This window comes from Hemibagrus wyckioides, linkage group LG14, assembly GCF_019097595.1.
Source record: "Hemibagrus wyckioides isolate EC202008001 linkage group LG14, SWU_Hwy_1.0, whole genome shotgun sequence".
Taxonomy (NCBI): domain Eukaryota; kingdom Metazoa; phylum Chordata; class Actinopteri; order Siluriformes; family Bagridae; genus Hemibagrus; species Hemibagrus wyckioides.
The window spans coordinates 9,800,892-9,818,527 of NC_080723.1; the positions used below are offsets into that span (position 1 = coordinate 9,800,892).

The 17,636-nt window shown below is 37.2% G+C and overlaps 1 protein-coding gene across 2 annotated transcripts; it reads right to left on the reverse strand.

Moving 5' to 3' along the window:
* Positions 1–251: 251 nt before the first annotated feature.
* Positions 252–16,155, reverse strand: LOC131364260 (uncharacterized oxidoreductase YjmC-like). Of its 2 annotated transcripts, XM_058407352.1 has the most exons (12): positions 15,976–16,151; positions 11,157–11,249; positions 9,256–9,404; positions 6,309–6,497; positions 6,127–6,188; positions 5,312–5,365; positions 4,100–4,198; positions 3,790–3,925; positions 2,872–2,990; positions 2,677–2,772; positions 2,458–2,568; positions 252–1,986 (listed from the first exon to the last, which is right to left on the reverse strand). In XM_058407352.1, the coding sequence occupies exons 3-12, from the start codon at positions 9,356–9,358 to the stop codon at positions 1,924–1,926; spliced, it is 1,032 nt and encodes a 343-aa protein (XP_058263335.1). In that variant the 5' UTR covers positions 9,359–9,404; positions 11,157–11,249; positions 15,976–16,151; the 3' UTR covers positions 252–1,923. The 2 variants fall into 2 exon arrangements, with proteins under 2 accessions (XP_058263335.1, XP_058263334.1); XM_058407351.1 differs by lacking the exon at positions 11,157–11,249 and having other exon boundaries at positions 15,976–16,155.
* Positions 16,156–17,636: the final 1,481 nt, after the last annotated feature.

The following is a 17,636-nucleotide window of genomic DNA, read 5'->3' on the forward strand; positions in this document are numbered from 1 at the left end:
AATCACACATCACATTTGTTCAAAATCTATCACCCTCTCTTTACTTTACAGTTATGTCCAGAACTATAAGTAAAATATACATTTAATAACACATAATAAAGTGATATTTGACCTTGTATATTGAGATTGAACTTTAAATTAAAAATACCTCTTTGCCCTGCAAACTCTTTTAAAATTAATATTGGGTGAAAACACTCCTAGGATAAGAACAGAGAACTGAGTGATTTTCGATGCAGTAGACATTTTGAAGTATGTTCCTTTAATACCTAACAAGGTTGGAGCTCCATGTAGTGGAATCTTTCACAACTCCACCTTGTAGTCCATTTAAAGCTTATATTCTAAAGGTTGGTGTAGTTCCATTAGTACGTTTTAACAGAGATTGAGATGATCGCTTGTGACCATTGATCTTGTGTAAACCATGTGACTTAGATGAGAAAAATATGTGATCACATAAGAAGAAGAATTATTGATCTGAGAGAATTCTATCTGAAAAATTCCACTTGCTATACAAAACTGTAGAAAAAAGAAATAAACTGAGTTGTTTAGATCAACGGCTACCTGTCACTCTGTTTTGAAAGATTTTTTTTTTTGTAGTTATGAATGATTACATTCAATTTTAAGTATTTAGTGAAGTAGAGATTAAGAGTTTCTCCAAGTGTCGGCGTGGAAAAATCATTGCGTGTGATATTTATAATATGCAATGATTCCCTACCCAAGGTAGTGCTGAGTGAGGATTAACCATAGATTTATGTACAGAAACTGGGGACAGTCTCCTTAACCCTGTGTTTCAGCAAATGGCCTCAAATCAACATGACCCCAGCATGAAAAAGCAACACTTAAATGAGTTATACTCTATACACAAGTATTTTGTTTAAAGATCTTATTTTCTCCTTTAGTACTGCCTTTCAGAAGCTACATGAGATATTTAGAAGTATCCCAAAAAATAGCACAATAAGAATTAAAACTTATCACAAAGCCAGGCTTTTAATGTATCGTGTTGCCTTCTTGCACGCTTACACTTTTTGTTATAGTTGTGTTTGGACCTGGAGGATTTTTCTGAAGATTTGGGTGCAGGTTAACTGCTTAGGACAAATAAGGGACTCTTACAGAAAAAAACTCTCACAAAACATATAAACACTCATCATCTAGGGGACAACACACAGGATTAATAATCAAGCGTGTGTAAACTTTTACACTGGTTAATTTGTGTAAATTCAGTTATTATTCCATCTTCTGGACTACATGCAAACATTTGGTATGTGAAGTAGTTTATTCAGGGCAGAATTTAAAAAACATGCATTTTTTATATCCCTTTTATATTATTCTTTTTCAGTTATTAACATTTTGTTGATTCTACACTGAATGTAAGCTTATGAATTCACTTATTTCAATTGTATTTTAGATGAATCAACGTAGAAATTTTGCTAAGGTAAATATATATTGCTCATCACAGCTAGTCGGCTAGCTTGTTGCTAACAAAAAACAAACGTGGAGGTATCCATGTTTTTTCAGAGAAAAGAAAAATGCCCTAACACTATATCTTAAAAATAATAATAAAATAAATAGGGGGAGGGGATTATTTGTTTGACCCACCTGTTGGAAGGATATAATTAAGGCGGTCCAACTGTATTTAAACTGAAAAGAAAACACTACGCTTTATTCTTCATGAATGTTTTTCTACATGTCACGACATGTCACGTTCATTTGCTATAGTTCACACTGTCAAAAGCTATGACTAGACACTGAAATTTACAAAAATGCCAAAACAAATCATTAATCTACTTCAGGAGTATTTTTTTTATTTATTTATTACTGAAATTCTGTTTCTCTTAAAAGTCGATGTCTTGACTTGATAATCATTTAATGCTTCATTCAAGAAATGTAGCTCCAGAAAAGCACACTAGTGTCACCTGAGCTGCCATGTTACTGGATGAGTCTGTGGGTTGGCAGCAGAAGAGACACTCCCAAAGTGCTGGCAACTTCGTTCTGGTAAAAACAGAGAGGGAGAGAAATTGCACACACACACATACACACACACACACACAAACCATCTGTAACACTATACATTACAATTCGCAATGAAATTGGAGTTATACCTCTATACAAGACAGTTAATTAGATTAAACATATATCTTACATCAAAATAATTAATAGTTTTCAATATTTATATAATGTATACTTGTATACTTTTACCATTTCAGATAATACTTTTTTTTTCTTCAATATTTCGATTGGGGGTGTTACCCTCCTATACCGTCTCAAACTCGATGAGATATAATAATTGTGTCATTTTTGCTGTTGTCTGTCTGACCAGTGCTATCTCTACATGTGCAATGTACCAGTTGTTGTTCATAATTATGTAGAATTTTATTGTAATGTTTTTGTAAAAGGCTTAACTTTTATATCTAGGATTGTATTTGTGTATCAATGTGAGAATCTGTGTGTGTGTGTGTGTACCATGTGCTTGACCACACTCAATGAGTACAGGATGCCATCCAGCTCACGGCAGGTCCGGTTATGTTTCCTCTCCGGGTCTCCTGGGACCAGTACTGGTCTCTGTGTCTCTGCCTGAAAGTGAAAATTATCGAACTCTTCATGCATTACAAATATTCTATCACTGTATTTGGTTGCCATTGCTTACGTTTCCCTCTGGTTACATGAGATTCAAATACTCACTGGCTCAATGTTCCTGTGTAGAGACAGCAGATCAGACATTCTGTCATTGAATCCATCAGCAAAGAATTCTGGGTTTAATGCCACAAAGCACTGACCCTAGAGCACAGAGAGAAGATCTTAATGGGTTTATGGAACTGTGTATATGTGTGTGTGTGTGTGTGTGTGTGTGTGTGTGACAGATATGAAGGTAAATACCAGGTTTGCTTTTCTGTCAGTCATTCTCCATGTGCGTATATATTTGCTGTAGTTCGAGCCAGAAAGAATCCCGCAGAACACCTCCACCATTAGCCCAAGTCCATAACCCTTATAACCTCCTAACACACAGATAGTGTCAATTCATCACATGATCATTTATAACTCTCATAGAACTACATAAAAATATTGGAACAGCAAGACTAGTTCTTTTCTTTCTTTCTTTCTTTCTTTCTTTCTTTCTTTCTTTCTTTCCTTTCCTTTTTTTTTTTTTTTTTTTTTTAAATTTTACAGCTTTCATTTCCTGATATATACATCTAGAAGAGTTCACATGTTACATCGAGTCTTTAACCAGTTAATAGCTTTAAATATCTACTCTTAATTTATGTGACCTAGCTAAAAGTCTAACAGGAAAGATATGTAGAACAGACAGATCCACAACAATATTCACAGCATGCTAGATTTAAGTGGACTCTGGAATAAGCTTATTTCCCATTAACAGTATGCCTCAAAGAGTGTTATTCATCTATACAACATCAATTTGCTCAGTTTGTCAGTGGTTTCAGGAAAACATTGCACTTGTGTTAAAAAAAGACTCACAAACATTTCTCTTTCTTAAAGTAAAAATATAATAATATGCAGCTTGTCTTGTTAAAGACAAAACAGAAAAGCAAAAAGGTCTCAATCCAGAAATTTTTCAATGTGGTAGAAAACTTACCTACTGATAAAGAGTTGAGACTCCTTCTATAAATGTTAAATAAACATCTCTTTCACAGAAGGCTCACTATATAACTGAGCTTGGTTTACTGTGTTACTGCTGTAATGACAGGACTATAGGCTGCTGTAGGCTTGTGATGTCAAATTGGCCATTACATAGGCTCATGGAGCAGGAAGTGGTTAGGACAAGACTAAAACAGAGACCTGTCGTCTCACTGCCACCCACAGGTACCAGGCCTCCTCCGGACAGCACTGCCTTAGGGTCAGAACTGGGAAGACCATTGGCATCACAACCCCAACCCTCTGGGATAGAGTGGCCATTACGTGCATGAAGCTCCACCTGATGAGTGAGTGAGAGAGAGAGAGAGAGAGAGAGAGACAGAAAGAGAGAGAGAAAGAGACAGATAGAGAGGGAAAGACAGAGAGAGAGAGGCAGAATAAAAAATGCAAGAAAGTTCACTTCTATTCTTTAGATGTTTACCGGTTACTTGTGTGCAGCCGTGTTTGTGCCTACCTTTCCAAGAGCAACAGCTGAGGTTGCCATGTCCAGCTCAAAGCTGTCTCCATCCTTAGCAGGAGCTGCTACACTAATAGGGTTTGTCCCCAGTGTGCACTTTGCAGAAAGAAAAATAAAGAAAAACATATAAGTACATGGCCCTGTGATGGACTGGTGACCTGTGGCCTTTCTCCCTATGTGCTCTGGGATAGGCTCCAGCGGACCCCCGTGACCCTAATTAGGAATAATCGGGCATAGACAATGGATGGATGGATGGATATAAGTACATATAATGTGTGTTCATTTTCATCTTGTTTTGTCATGGTACTGTGTATACCTACTTAAGCTATCGTTTGTATTTTCCTATTTTGTACATTTTGTACATCCTGTCTTATAGTTGTGTATTATTTGCAGTTTGTGTAGTCAGAATATTGTCTAAAATTGCCTACAATACTGGATCAACTTTGGATTAAAGCAAATGTATATATTTCAGCTCTACTTTTGTCAGTCATGTCATGAACCTACATGATATTTGAAACTTTTTTGTGCGATGTTGTTTTATTTATTTAATTTACATGAAAATTTAATTTACATTTACAATCTGCTGGGTTCCTGAGCAAGGCTCTCAACCCTCACTGCTCCAGGAGTATCATGGCTGACTCTGCACTTTGACCCCAACCTCCAAAGTGGGGATATATGACAAAAGAGTTTCACTGTGTTTTAAGGTGTAAATGACAAATAAAAGCTTCCTCTTCCGTTTCACTACAGATTTATTTAATGAACCTCATCCAGCTTTTCAGATATCTGACCCATTCTAACAATTTTCTGGTTATACATTATAGTTGTTCTATTTTGTCCTGAAATTTCCAGTGGAAAACATAACTTGTTGTTACTTATATGTGGGTTAACTGTGCTAATAACTATAGGGAAGTCAATAATAAAATATAAAAAACTTATAGATAACAAAGGATTGTGATTTCCACCCATGTTTTAGAGCACATTGACATCAAGTCTGTGCCATTTTGGATAACTTCACGACAGCCAGCTTAGGCTAAAAATGTTCGGACTGGATCTGAGCTGTGAGGTTAGTGTATAGGGAAAAAGGAATTAATACATTGCCATTACAAAGCTGCTGTGTTGTGTAAACTTCCCTTGTCACATGTCACATCAGAGCTGCGTTGTAATAAGGGAAACACTGATAATATAGAGATATTAGTGATGAATACCAACCTCTTTACCTCGTGTAGGAACCACTAGAGGAGAGGTGTTAGTGTAGCACATGCCCTAAACACAGTGAAAGAGAAATCAGGGTAAAAAATATTAAGTTATAAATGCTTTCAGAAGATTTAGCTCAAGTGGTTAAAGCTCTGGGTTGTCGACTGGTATCCCCAGCACTGCTAAACTGCCACTGTTGGGCCCCTGAGCAAGGCCCTTAACTGTCTCTGCTCCAGGGGTGCTATATCATGGCTGAAACTCTATCATCTAATATATTTATAATAATATATTTTATTTTGGCATCTATTAAAAACAACCACTAAAAATGCTTCTTCTACTGATATTTCTTTAAGAGATGTAATCTCACTGTGTGTAAGCTTGGTGTTCATCACAAGGATGGATTTGACCTTCTGGGCATATTTGGCTGATGACCAAGGAGAACTCTGGTCATTAAATATGTAAGGCTTGGGGTTTAGCTGCCCGTGGACTGATTTAAATAAAGACGATGGACTTGAAAATATAGACGACTCATAATTTTTAATTGAGCAAAAGGCCTAGAACTGGGAGGAGAGCAACACTACTCTCCGTGCCCGCTAAACTCACTCTTTTTCTCGTTCCCACACTTTCCTTTCCATTCCATTCCATTACACAACGCCAAAATAAAAGTCCTTAGCGAAAACGTAAATACAACGAACATTAAACAAACAACTTCACACATGTTTGCTTTTGGTTTCTGGGGTTGATGTAGGGTTATATTTAGGTGTCGCATTGCATTGTGTGTGTGTGTGTACACATGCACACATACAACACACACACGTTGTTGAACTCACAATCATGTTCTGTTTCAGTGCTTGCTTGGAATAATAGCCGGCAATTCCATAATGGTTGGAGGCTGAACAAAGACAAAGAAAAAAGTTTACTGCGTTCTCAGTTGTGACCAGCAACTATATGATATCCTGACAGATTTCACTGTAAATAGTTCAATTCATGATGTTTGGTGTATTTGACTTGCCGTAAGCCACAACCCAGCCGATGCCCACGTCTCGTGCTTTCTTCAGAGCTAAACTCATGCAGTAGTTTCCCACAACTGGACCCAGGAGGTTCTTTCCGTTTACAAGTGCTGTAGCCACTGACTCCTTTTCCACCACCGGCTCACCCTCCTTTGCACAGATTCCTGCTCGAGTCTCCTTTACATATAAATCTGGAACACAACTATTAATATTGAGTTGATTTTGTAAATGATTTTTTAAAATTTATAATACACATTCAAAATAACCAGTTCATAAAAGCCGTGAAGTAGAAAATATTTTTCAGCACCGACAGACTCACAGGACAAGATTTTCCAGTCCAGTCCACATTGTTTTACAGTCATTACTGCACTTTATACCACAACACTGTTTTCAGAGTCCTGAAAGTTTTCACTTTTTCTATTAATCCGCGAGTTTAATACATTCATTCTTCCTAAAATGTATTTAACAAAAAAATATTTAACATGTAAAGATGTCTTAAATATTGCAACATTTAGTAAGTGTTTCCTACAAACCAGATATAAAATTAATAAACCTATTTCTAAACATTTTGTATTTACTAATTTTATGCTTCTTCTGCTTAAGTTCTTCTGGCAGATAATTTTGCTTATTTTAAGCTTTCATTTCTATATAGAACAAATGGCCTCCTGGTGGTCCAGTGGCAGGATCCCGTGCTCTTGTTGCTGCGGCCCGGGTCCGATTTCTGGGCAGGGCGCCGTCGCTAAAGAGTAGACTCTTGGCACCAGTCCCAAGCCTGGATAAAAATGGGAGGGTGGTGACAGGAAGGGCATCTGGCGTAAAAACTTGTGCCAAATCGTGTAGGTTGATTGTTCCGCTACAAACAGTGGACGCTGCAAGTGTGTGGGACAAACGCTAAGAAAAAAAAAATCTATATAGAACAAATGATCTGACAACAGAATAAAAAAATATAAACTTTGAATTAAGAAGAAATTGCTAGAAATACACTATATTGCCAAAAGTATTCGCTCACCTGCCTTGACTCGCATATGAACTTAAGTGACATCCCATTCCTAATCCATAGGGTTCAATATGACGTCGGTCCACCATTTGCAGCTATAACAGCTTCAACTCTTCTGGGAAGGCTGTCCACAAGGTTTAGGAGTGTGTTTATGGGAATTTTTGACCATTCTTCCAGAAGCGCATTTGTGAGGTCACACACTGATGTTGGACGAGAAGGCCTGGCTCTCAGTCTCCGCTCTAATTCATCCCAAAGGTGTTCTATCGGGTTGAGGTCAGGACTCTGTGCAGGCCAGTCAAGTTCATCCACACCAGACTCTGTCATCCATGTCTTTATGGACCTTGCTTTGTGCACTGGTGCACAGTCATGTTGGAAGAGGAAGGGGCCAGCTCCAAACTGTTCCCACAAAGTTGGGAGCATGGAATTGTCCAAAATGTCTTGGTATGCTGAAGCATTCAGAGTTCCTTTCACTGGAACTAAGGGGCCAAGCCCAGCTCCTGAAAAACAACCCCACACCATAATCCCCCCTCCACCAAACTTTACACTTGGCACAATGCAGTCAGACAAGTACCATTCTCCTGGCAACCGCCAAACCCAGACTCGTCCATCAGATTGCCAGATGGAGAAGCGCGATTCGTCACTCCTGAGAACGCGTCTCCACTGCTCTAGAGTCCAGTGGCGGCGTGCTTTACACCACTGCATCCGACGCTTTGCATTACACTTGGTGATGTATGGCTTGGATGCAGCATGGAAACCCATTCCATGAAGCTCTCTGCGCACTGTTCTTGAGCTAATCTGAAGGCCACATGAAGTTTGGAGGTCTGTAGCGATTGACTCTGCAGAAAGTTGGTGACCTCTTCGCACTATGCGCCTCAGCATCCGCTGACCCCGCTCCGTCAGTTTACGTGGCCTACCACTTCGTGGCTGAGTTGCTGTCGTTCCCAAACACTTCCACGTTCTTATAATACAGCTGACAGTTGACTGTGGAATATTTAGGAGCGAGGAAATATCACGACTGGATTTGTTGCACAGGTGGCATCCTATCACAGTTCCACGCTGGAATTCACTGAGCTCCTGAGAGCGACCCATTCTTTCACAAATGTTTGTAAAAACAGTCTGCATGCCTAGGTGCTTGATTTTATACACCTGTGGCCATGGAAGTGATTTTAACACCTGATTCTGATTATTTGGATTTGTGAGCGAATACTTTTGGCAATATAGTGTAGGTTTAATAATATTTAGTTTATTAAATATATATATTTAATAAACTGGGCTGTAAATAATGCCTTAACTAAATTTATGAATAAAAATTCAGTCAATTTAAATTATTTGCATTTTTTTTTTAAATGAGATTTTTGACTATTATCAAGATATTTTCATTTTTTTTGCATTTCATTTATCAAATACTATACCCTAACCCCTAACTCTACACCATAACCATACACCTTATACCCTAACCCTAACCCTAAGAGGTGGACAGTGATGCATTACATTTATTTTTTTACATTTACTTCAGTTTTTTGGAAAAAAAAAAGTTGTTTTAAATGAATTTTTAATCACAGAAATGTACTTTTACTTCACTGCATTCATTTGCGTTCCTCCGTTACTGTTAAAAAGTATGAATAATATGTAGTTTTGCCCTTGCCCTTCTTTGGCCATCATCTTCCAGAACTGAGTGCGCCAAAAATTCAGAGGTTGTTGCATTATTCAGACACCTGCAGCATATTGTGAGACTCGCATAAAGGACACACAGGATGCACCGGTTCATCATAATCACGGCATAATCACACATTCATTCACATTTCCTTTCACACTCTACAGACAATTTAGAGACGTCAATCAGCTTCCATGTCTGTGGGGAGGAAACTGGGGTAAAGAGAACTCTGTGTAGTATCGCACATTCAAATAAGAAAACAAAATGGTGTTTAGTGAAAAAGAATTTTCATACACACCCATGCGGTTGAGTCCGTGGCTGTAATGGCCGCGCAAGTCTCCCTCCACCAGAACATCTGCAAGGCTGCTGGCATGACTAGCTTTAGTGCCCACTGCCAGCATACACTGCTTTATAAATTCCCTAACCTCCGTCTGTCCCAGCAGGCATCTGTAGAAGTTAAACACTACTGTAACACAACACTCATAGTGGGCTTCATTTATTAAGCTGGATACACATGGATGCATATCTGTTCCACAAAACATTATTATCCTACACATTGTTCCTGAGTGTGTATAAATGTATGTGTATGTATAAGAAGACTAACTAATGAAAGTTTATTGCCTTTTATAACACGGCCTAGTTTAAATTCATTATGTATTGTACATTCATTATTTTGTATGTAACTGTCATCAATTAAAGAAATATTAAAGATAAGGAATTATACAAAGCAAAGCGTTTTTATGTGCCCCTTATGCTATACAGGGTCACTGGAAACCTGGAGGATTTGTCAGTGGACAAAGTGGTGCAGGGCAAAATCACACACACACACACACACACACACACTATGCATGTCTTTGGACTGGAGAAGAAAATGTAAGTGCCTGGAGGAAACCCCTGAAACAAGGGGAGAAAATGAAAAACCCATGCAAATAGGGCAGAGGCGGGAATCAAACCTCAAAGCCTCCAGGTGCAGAAGAGACTCTGCAATGGCTCAGTGTATGAGTCAGTTCTGTTTTTCTTTAATGTTTTTTTTAATTGCTGTACAACACTTAATTAGAGTCAGTACTAAGATCTGTAAAAATCTCTCTGTTTCTCTATCTCTCTCACTCTCTCTCTCATAAGAGTCCCGATACAGACCTCTACTCTCACTATCAACCAGACTGATCTTTTTATCCATCCAAACCCAGCTCAGGCAATTCAACATGGTCCAATGAACATTAGTCTATAATATTAGAGATATTATCTATTAGAGACATCAAGAATACAAGTATACTATACTATACTATACTATACTATACTATACTATACTATACTACACTATTATTATTATTATTATTATTATTATTATTATTATTATTATTATTATTATTATGTTGCTTTCCTAGCAAGATTTTGTTTCAGTGGTGGCATAGTCAAGCATAGGCTGCAGAGAGAGAACAGGTTGAACTGGAGAGTAACGTATGATGATTCTAACTTGTGATTATGGCAAGTGTGCTTTGTTTTTCCTTCCGTCCAGTGCTACCAATTAGAATCTCTCGACAGAGTGGTGGATCACCTGGTCGAATCCGCATTGTCTCTCTCTCTTTCTCTCTCTCAGGCTCTCTCCCCTCCTCTCCTTCTACCCCTTTGGTTACAGTTCCCCAGGATCAGGGTGCCATGGCACTTTGGGATAAGTGGGTGGAATGGGGATAAGTGGGTGGAACTCGTATCACAGCTGTACACTCAGTGCTATGTGAATAATTGAGGACTTCCACAGTGACTGGAGCAGCCTCGTCGTCTTGGTCTGTTTTTGTGCGGAAAAGTTAACCCAGTGTCTAAATTTGAGTCATACCATTAATTAACTGCTCCAGTAAGACGCCACTTGCTTTTATTCAACACCAGATTTAAACAAGGGGTATTGGTAGATTCTCTTGACTCAAGATGTTAGCAGCAGGCCAGATGGCTCTCTGGCCTAAATTAAGTGGTGGGTTTATACAGCACCAGGGACATTTAAGGCATTTGGCAAACATGCATATCCAGAGCTTAGATTTTATTTCATACAACTGAGCAACTGAAAGTGAAGGTGCCCAGCAGTGGTGGCTTGGTGGACCTGGGGTTTGAGCTCACAACCTTCCAATCAGTAATCCAACACCTTAACCAGCAAGTTGCCACATCCCCATGGTCAAGTGTCTGTTGTGGATAGACAGGAAGTGGTAGTACCTGTAGGTAACGTGTGATAATCACACTTGTGTGTGATTATGGCCAGGAAGTGCTGTGACAAAAAGACGAAAATGGTTCCAGAAGTGAGCAGAGCTGAAACGTAGACAGAGCTGGTAAAATTCGCAACAACAAGACACACACACACAAACACACACACACAGCATGATCATGAATATGTTTCGTCCAGGAAAGAGGGAAAAGATGGCCTGGGAATCATGTTGTAATCTCTATAGGAGAAGATCGGGCTGATGGTGTAGGTATTTTCTTTAAAAATGCTGTAGAAATTATCTTGTATAGAGAGATAATCCCTGGAAGACTGATGTTAATAGATTGCCACTATAAAAATCAAAAAATGAGAATCATAAACCTGTACACACCTCCGGATAGGGCTGGGAAAATGAAAATATTTTATAAATTATATGAACTTCTAAATGTTGGATTTAATATTATACTGTGTGGGGACTTTAATACGATTACTAACGGAAAAGACAGGTTCCCTGTGGTAGATAAGGACATAACTAGGGAAGGTAAATTGCTAACTGAGATATGTGACACATATTCCCTCAAGGATACGTTTAGAATGCTCTTCCCTAGTGACATAGGATACACACGTATTGACAAAAAAGTGAGAACAAGAATAGATAGGATATATATCTCTGAAACAATGAATGTGACTAATTATAAAACTGAATATCTGGTGGACTCCGATCATTTAGCGGTGGTGGCCAAAGTACATGTAATAAATTATGAGAAAAAAGGGTACTGGAAGTTGAATGTAACAAGCCTTAAAAACAACGAAATGGTTCATGATTTAACTAAAGAAATAAGGAGAATTAAAGACCTTAAAGTATTGACAAACTCGAGCATTGAACTATGGAATGTCTTTAAGAAACAAATCACAACATTTTTGAAATACAAATGTAAACAATTGAAGCAATTAAAGAACAAGTATTATAATAAACTACTTGAAAAGAATATAGTCTTACAATAAAAAAAAAATAGGGAGGACAACGACGAATTTCAATTGTCTAAAATGAAGGCCGAACTAACTGAAATGAACGATGAGCTATTTCCGAATGTACATGTTCATGCAGGACTTAACACAAGATTTACAGGAAATCCTGTGCATGTGATTAAACAATTAAAGAAACGCAGGGAAGAAAAATATATTAAAGGTATAAGAGATGGGGCAGGGAATAGAGATGAGAATGAAAGGGAAAAGCGGAACTTGATAATGAATATGTGTAAGGACGCAACAACTAAGATAGTGATAGAAAAGAGGAAGATAACCAATTTCTTAGCAAAGTGCCCTAAATTGGCTGGTGACCGTTTCCAACACTTAGAAGACCTTATAAAACCAGAAGACATCATAAATGCGATCTTAGAATTAAATGATGGGAAAAGCCCAGGACCCGACGGACTCCCTGCAGAGTTCTATAAGATTTGCATGAAAGATATAACAGACATGTTAACTGACTTATATAATGAAGGGATACAGGAAGGGAAATGAACTATTTTACCATAATATAATTTCACTGATGTATAAAAAAGGAGACAGTCATGAACTTGATAACTGGAGACAAATAAGTCTAATGAATTTAGATTATAAGATCCTTGCAAAAATTCTTATGAACCGTATGAATACTATATTGAGTGAAATAATTGAAGTAGAGCAAACGTGCAATTAAAGGACGATATATGTGGGACAAATCTTGGGACATTGAGGGAACTTATTATAAATACACATCAAAGATGTTTTCATTGTAGGATTAGATCAAAAGAAAGCTTTTGATTACATTTCACAGGATTACTTATGGGAAGTAATGGACCATTATGGGTTTCCTAAAAAATACATAAACATGATTAAAACATTATATACAATGTCAAGAGTACGAATAAATGTCAATGGTCAATTAACTGACATACTTGAGGTAAACAGAGGCGTAAAACAAGGCTGTCCACTAAGTGCTGCACTATATGTAATAGCGATAAGTCCAATTTTACATATGATAAAAAGAGATAATAGATTACAAGGCGTGTCTGTAGGATCAGGGAATCTTAGTAAAATTACCGCCTATGCAGATGACAACCATCTTTATTAAAAATCAAGAAGAACTGAACGTCGTAAGAGAATTATTTAAAAATTATGAAGAGGTTTCAGGAGCTAAACTAAACCATAATAAAACTGAAGTGATTTGGATGGGTAACAATAATATGCCTGCATTAGATATTGAAGTTAAACAAGAAATTAAAGTATTAGGTTTAATTCTTACAAAGGACAGATGCCCTGAACGGAATTGGGAAGAAAAGGAAAAAGAGATAAGGAATGAGATGGGAAACTGGAAAATAGCTAACTATAAAACTAGAATACAGGTAATAAAAACATTTGTATTATCAAAACTACTGTTTTTAGCTACTATCTTTCCCCCAGAAAAAAAAATAACGATGAAATTAAATAAAATGTGTGTGAAATTTATATGGGGTACTAATAGGGAAGTTACCACTAGAACTTTAATGTATAAACCCCGAGACCTAGGCGGGCTGGGGGTCACTGAACTAGAGAGTAAACTTAAAATAGCTTTTTGTAAAAACGTATCGCAAGCGATAGATCGGAAATCTGGCTGGGTGGGAGAAAGTAAAACGTGGGGGAAAAAAAATAGGTAGAGCAAGACAAAAGTTACCATTTTATAAACTTATATATGGGGACTTCACCTTCAAATATAAAAATGTAGACATCAGTTGGAGCACTCAGTCAAATAAAACCATATATGGAGGAATAGTTAGACATAAATCTCATCACAGAGTAAGAAATGTATAAAAAATATTTCAAAATTCAAAGGATATTTCAGAAAATGTCCGTGATGTAGCTTGGCTGATTAGCGTAGGTAGATTAGCAGTAAGGTGTGTAGTGAGGTGGAGCTGTTATGTAACAACAAAAGTTTGTCCTTTACGGGTTTGTAACGAAGATGAAACTGTTGAACATCTGCTGATAAAGTGTCCAAGATCCGTAGAAATATGGCAGAAAGTTAAAGATTTGGGAATCGACATAAATATAAATGAGAAAACAATATTGTATGGAGTATTTGGAAAAAAAATGACAAAAAACATAGAAGACTTTTATTGGTTAATTATAAGTATAGTTAATTATAAAATATGGAAAACAAGATGTAAAATGATCATTAATCAATGCCATATTCCTGCCGAGACAGTTTATAAACAGATTTTATGTGAATTAAGAAGACAAAAAAAAATGGATGAAAAGACAAAAAAAAACAAATTCCCTTGGCATTTGGTAAATATATAAAGTGGAAACGCATTACTGTGTAATGTTATGTACATATAAAATGTATTTCATTATGTGATTTAAGTATGTGGGTGTGCATATGTGTGTACGTGTGTATATATACATGTATCCGTGTATATGTATGTGTGTATGTGTGTATGTGCGTATGTACGTGTGTGTATATATATGTATGTGTGTGTGTGTATATATATGTATGTATGTATATAAGTGGGTATAAGTATATATGTATGTGGATGTATATATGTCTATATATTGTACTGGATTATAAGTGACTCATTTCTTTGTAACAGAATTGCTGTACTTTGATTGTACCATGGTGTCTCGAAAACCCTCTTTCAATAAAATTTTGAAAAAAAGAAAGAGGGAAAAGCTGTGAAATATTAAGACTGCATTTCTGTTCAGGAAAAGTGTGTTGAAAAATTCACCTGATATAATTATATAAAAGTTTTTATCATTTTAAATTCATGTCTACATGTCTACACATGATACACCTTCCCTCTCACACACTTTCTCTGTCTGTGGTTCTAACAAAGCAGAGCCACTTCAGCAGGAATCTTTGACCCACATAGAAAACTGGCACAGAATCAGACAGCTCATGATAGTACATGTTTAAAGAAGAGAAGTTTTTAATTCTTTGCTGGTTATTTTCCTCCTGTGAGGAGAAAGAGGGTTACACTACCAACTATTTTCTGTAAAACTATGACAAGAGTTAGCTTTTGCATACCAGAATGTAAGGAACGAGATTTGTTATGCAAATATACACAATTTCGGTTCAATATAGTGTACCAAAGGAAAGTGTTGTTTATTTGGAAAGCAATATTTTGCATAAGTTAAAAAAATATTATATATACATATATTATATATAAAAGAGAAACAATATTTCAGATATCAAGATGTGTGGTCTTGATATATAGGCTATGTGCAAACTTTACTGAACAGTGCTGTGTTTCTAACATTTTAAAGAAACATATAAAACTCTCACTCTCATGGGCCATAAACTGAAACTGAACAGTCCGGTATTTGGTGCTAAGTGCAAACATGTGCCTGTACCGTATCATCTGTGCTTTTTTACAAGCTATTATGGGAACTGGGTGGGGTCTGAGAAACACCCAGCAAGCTTCATTTGATGAGTTGAACCATTTATCATTACCAGCACAAATCTCCTGACCATTTAGTGGAGAAGATTATACCTTAAGCTCAAAGCGGCACTGAGGTCCGCTCTGTAGTCATGTACCGTAGATGTTAATTTGGGTACATGGACTGTGTGATCCACCCAAATACCCTACAGCACCAAGAGTGCAGAAAAACTACATGCCTACTAATCCCCAATCACAATCTCTGTTTGTATATAAAATATTACAGTGTACACTGCTTTTTAAAAATTCTATTACACCAGATCAATACCATTTTAATATCAACTTTATAATTAATCTGTGTTAATTATGGCTTAGTATCAAGGCATTATTTCAATCTTCAGCACAGATATTCTTATTTTTAATAAGTTTTGAAGCCTACCTGGTGAGGCTCATGATAGCACACACGGTGGTGACATGTGACAGGTCTTTATACACGTCACTGTAGGTTTTTTGTTTGTATACATTACAATCTAAAGCCACCCTCTGTAAAGAAAATGCACCATTTTGATTGGCTGGAGCCTGGAATTTGTGTCTTGTGATCTAAAATTTCGTGAGTGCATTGAACAAGTTCAGTGAGTCAGATTAATAACGTGAATGGAGGGGTGGAGCTCAGTAAAACACTCCCAGCTCTGTATTCTCCCAGACAGGTATTCTCATAACACCTAGTTTATCTGGCTCTCATTTCTTCTGGCATTCGGCAACAGTGTACAATATTGCCAAGGTAGCAGCAACCTCTGGAGGATGGAGCACAACGTGGACCATGTCTCGCCAACACAACCTTTTAATCCTTTACAGTTCCTGTAGATTTAATGGAGTTCCTTGAGCAGATTTTCAAATATTCTTTTATTATCTTAAACATAGACAATGCCAGCCCTTAGTGTTGTCTTAGTGTTTGAAAACACTTCTGGGATTTTTAACCATGTGACAGTATATATAGTATTTAATGCAAAACTAATTGAAACACTAATATTTCAGTGTTTAAGTGCAGTGTTGCTATCTAATTTTATCCACAAAGAGCCAGTGTTGGTGCAGGTTTTCATTCCAACCAAGCAGAAGCCACACCTGAGTCTATTGAAAGCCTTCTAACTGATTAAACAGATGGAATTAGGTGTACTTGACTGGTAAACCTGCACCCTCACTGGCCCTTGTGGAAAAAAAATCATCCAATCTTCAAACAATTTACTATATCTGACTCCAACTCCACACTGACCTGACTAGCTCAGTCGAGCAGGACTTAAACTAAATAAGACGAATTATGGCGACTAGATGAATGCAGATACGAGGTTTATTGCAAACAACACTGGTTACAAGAATTGAGTTGCTCTAATGAACATCCCAGCAACCTCTGAAACAAACTCTCCAATACATTGTCCTTATATTCTTTTCTCTTATCATTAAATGATGACCTAAACCAAAACCCCTCAGCTGAACTGCTCAACTGTTTTTCTCTTTAGAAATTTAAGACTTTTCTTGACACCATTATATATTACTATTTAACATTTCCATTATAATCAAACTTTGATGTCAACCTTATATTAAAAAATGTGTGTTCTCTGGTCCCTATCAGTGGGGTTTTTCCAGCTTACTTTTGTCAAACAGGCTCATTCTGGCTCCAAAGACAACATGGGTAAGTTATTCCGAGCCACCGGTCTTCCTTTTGTTAATTAATTTCAATTTACAGCTATTTTAAACATCCCTTTTTTCTGTGTCCTAGCTTTAACCTGCACTCAGCTGAATTACATCCAAGCCTCCCTTGAAGTGCTTCAACGCAGCACATTTTCTTAAAGCTCAGTCTTCACAAGGTACCAGCACTCCAGCAACTCCAGCTGCACTAAGGTTGATGCAGCAGTTCAAGTTCTATCTACTTCTGAAAAGGCTTGTCAAACTAAGCCTGTTAAAGCTGTTACTACCACTACACAGACTGCTCAAAGCTTGTACAAGGTTAATAAACACACACCCTTTGAGGATAAGATCTCTTATATAAGTCTTATTGGACACCTCTCTTATAAGTATTCACCTTCCCCAAGCATATTACTTGGT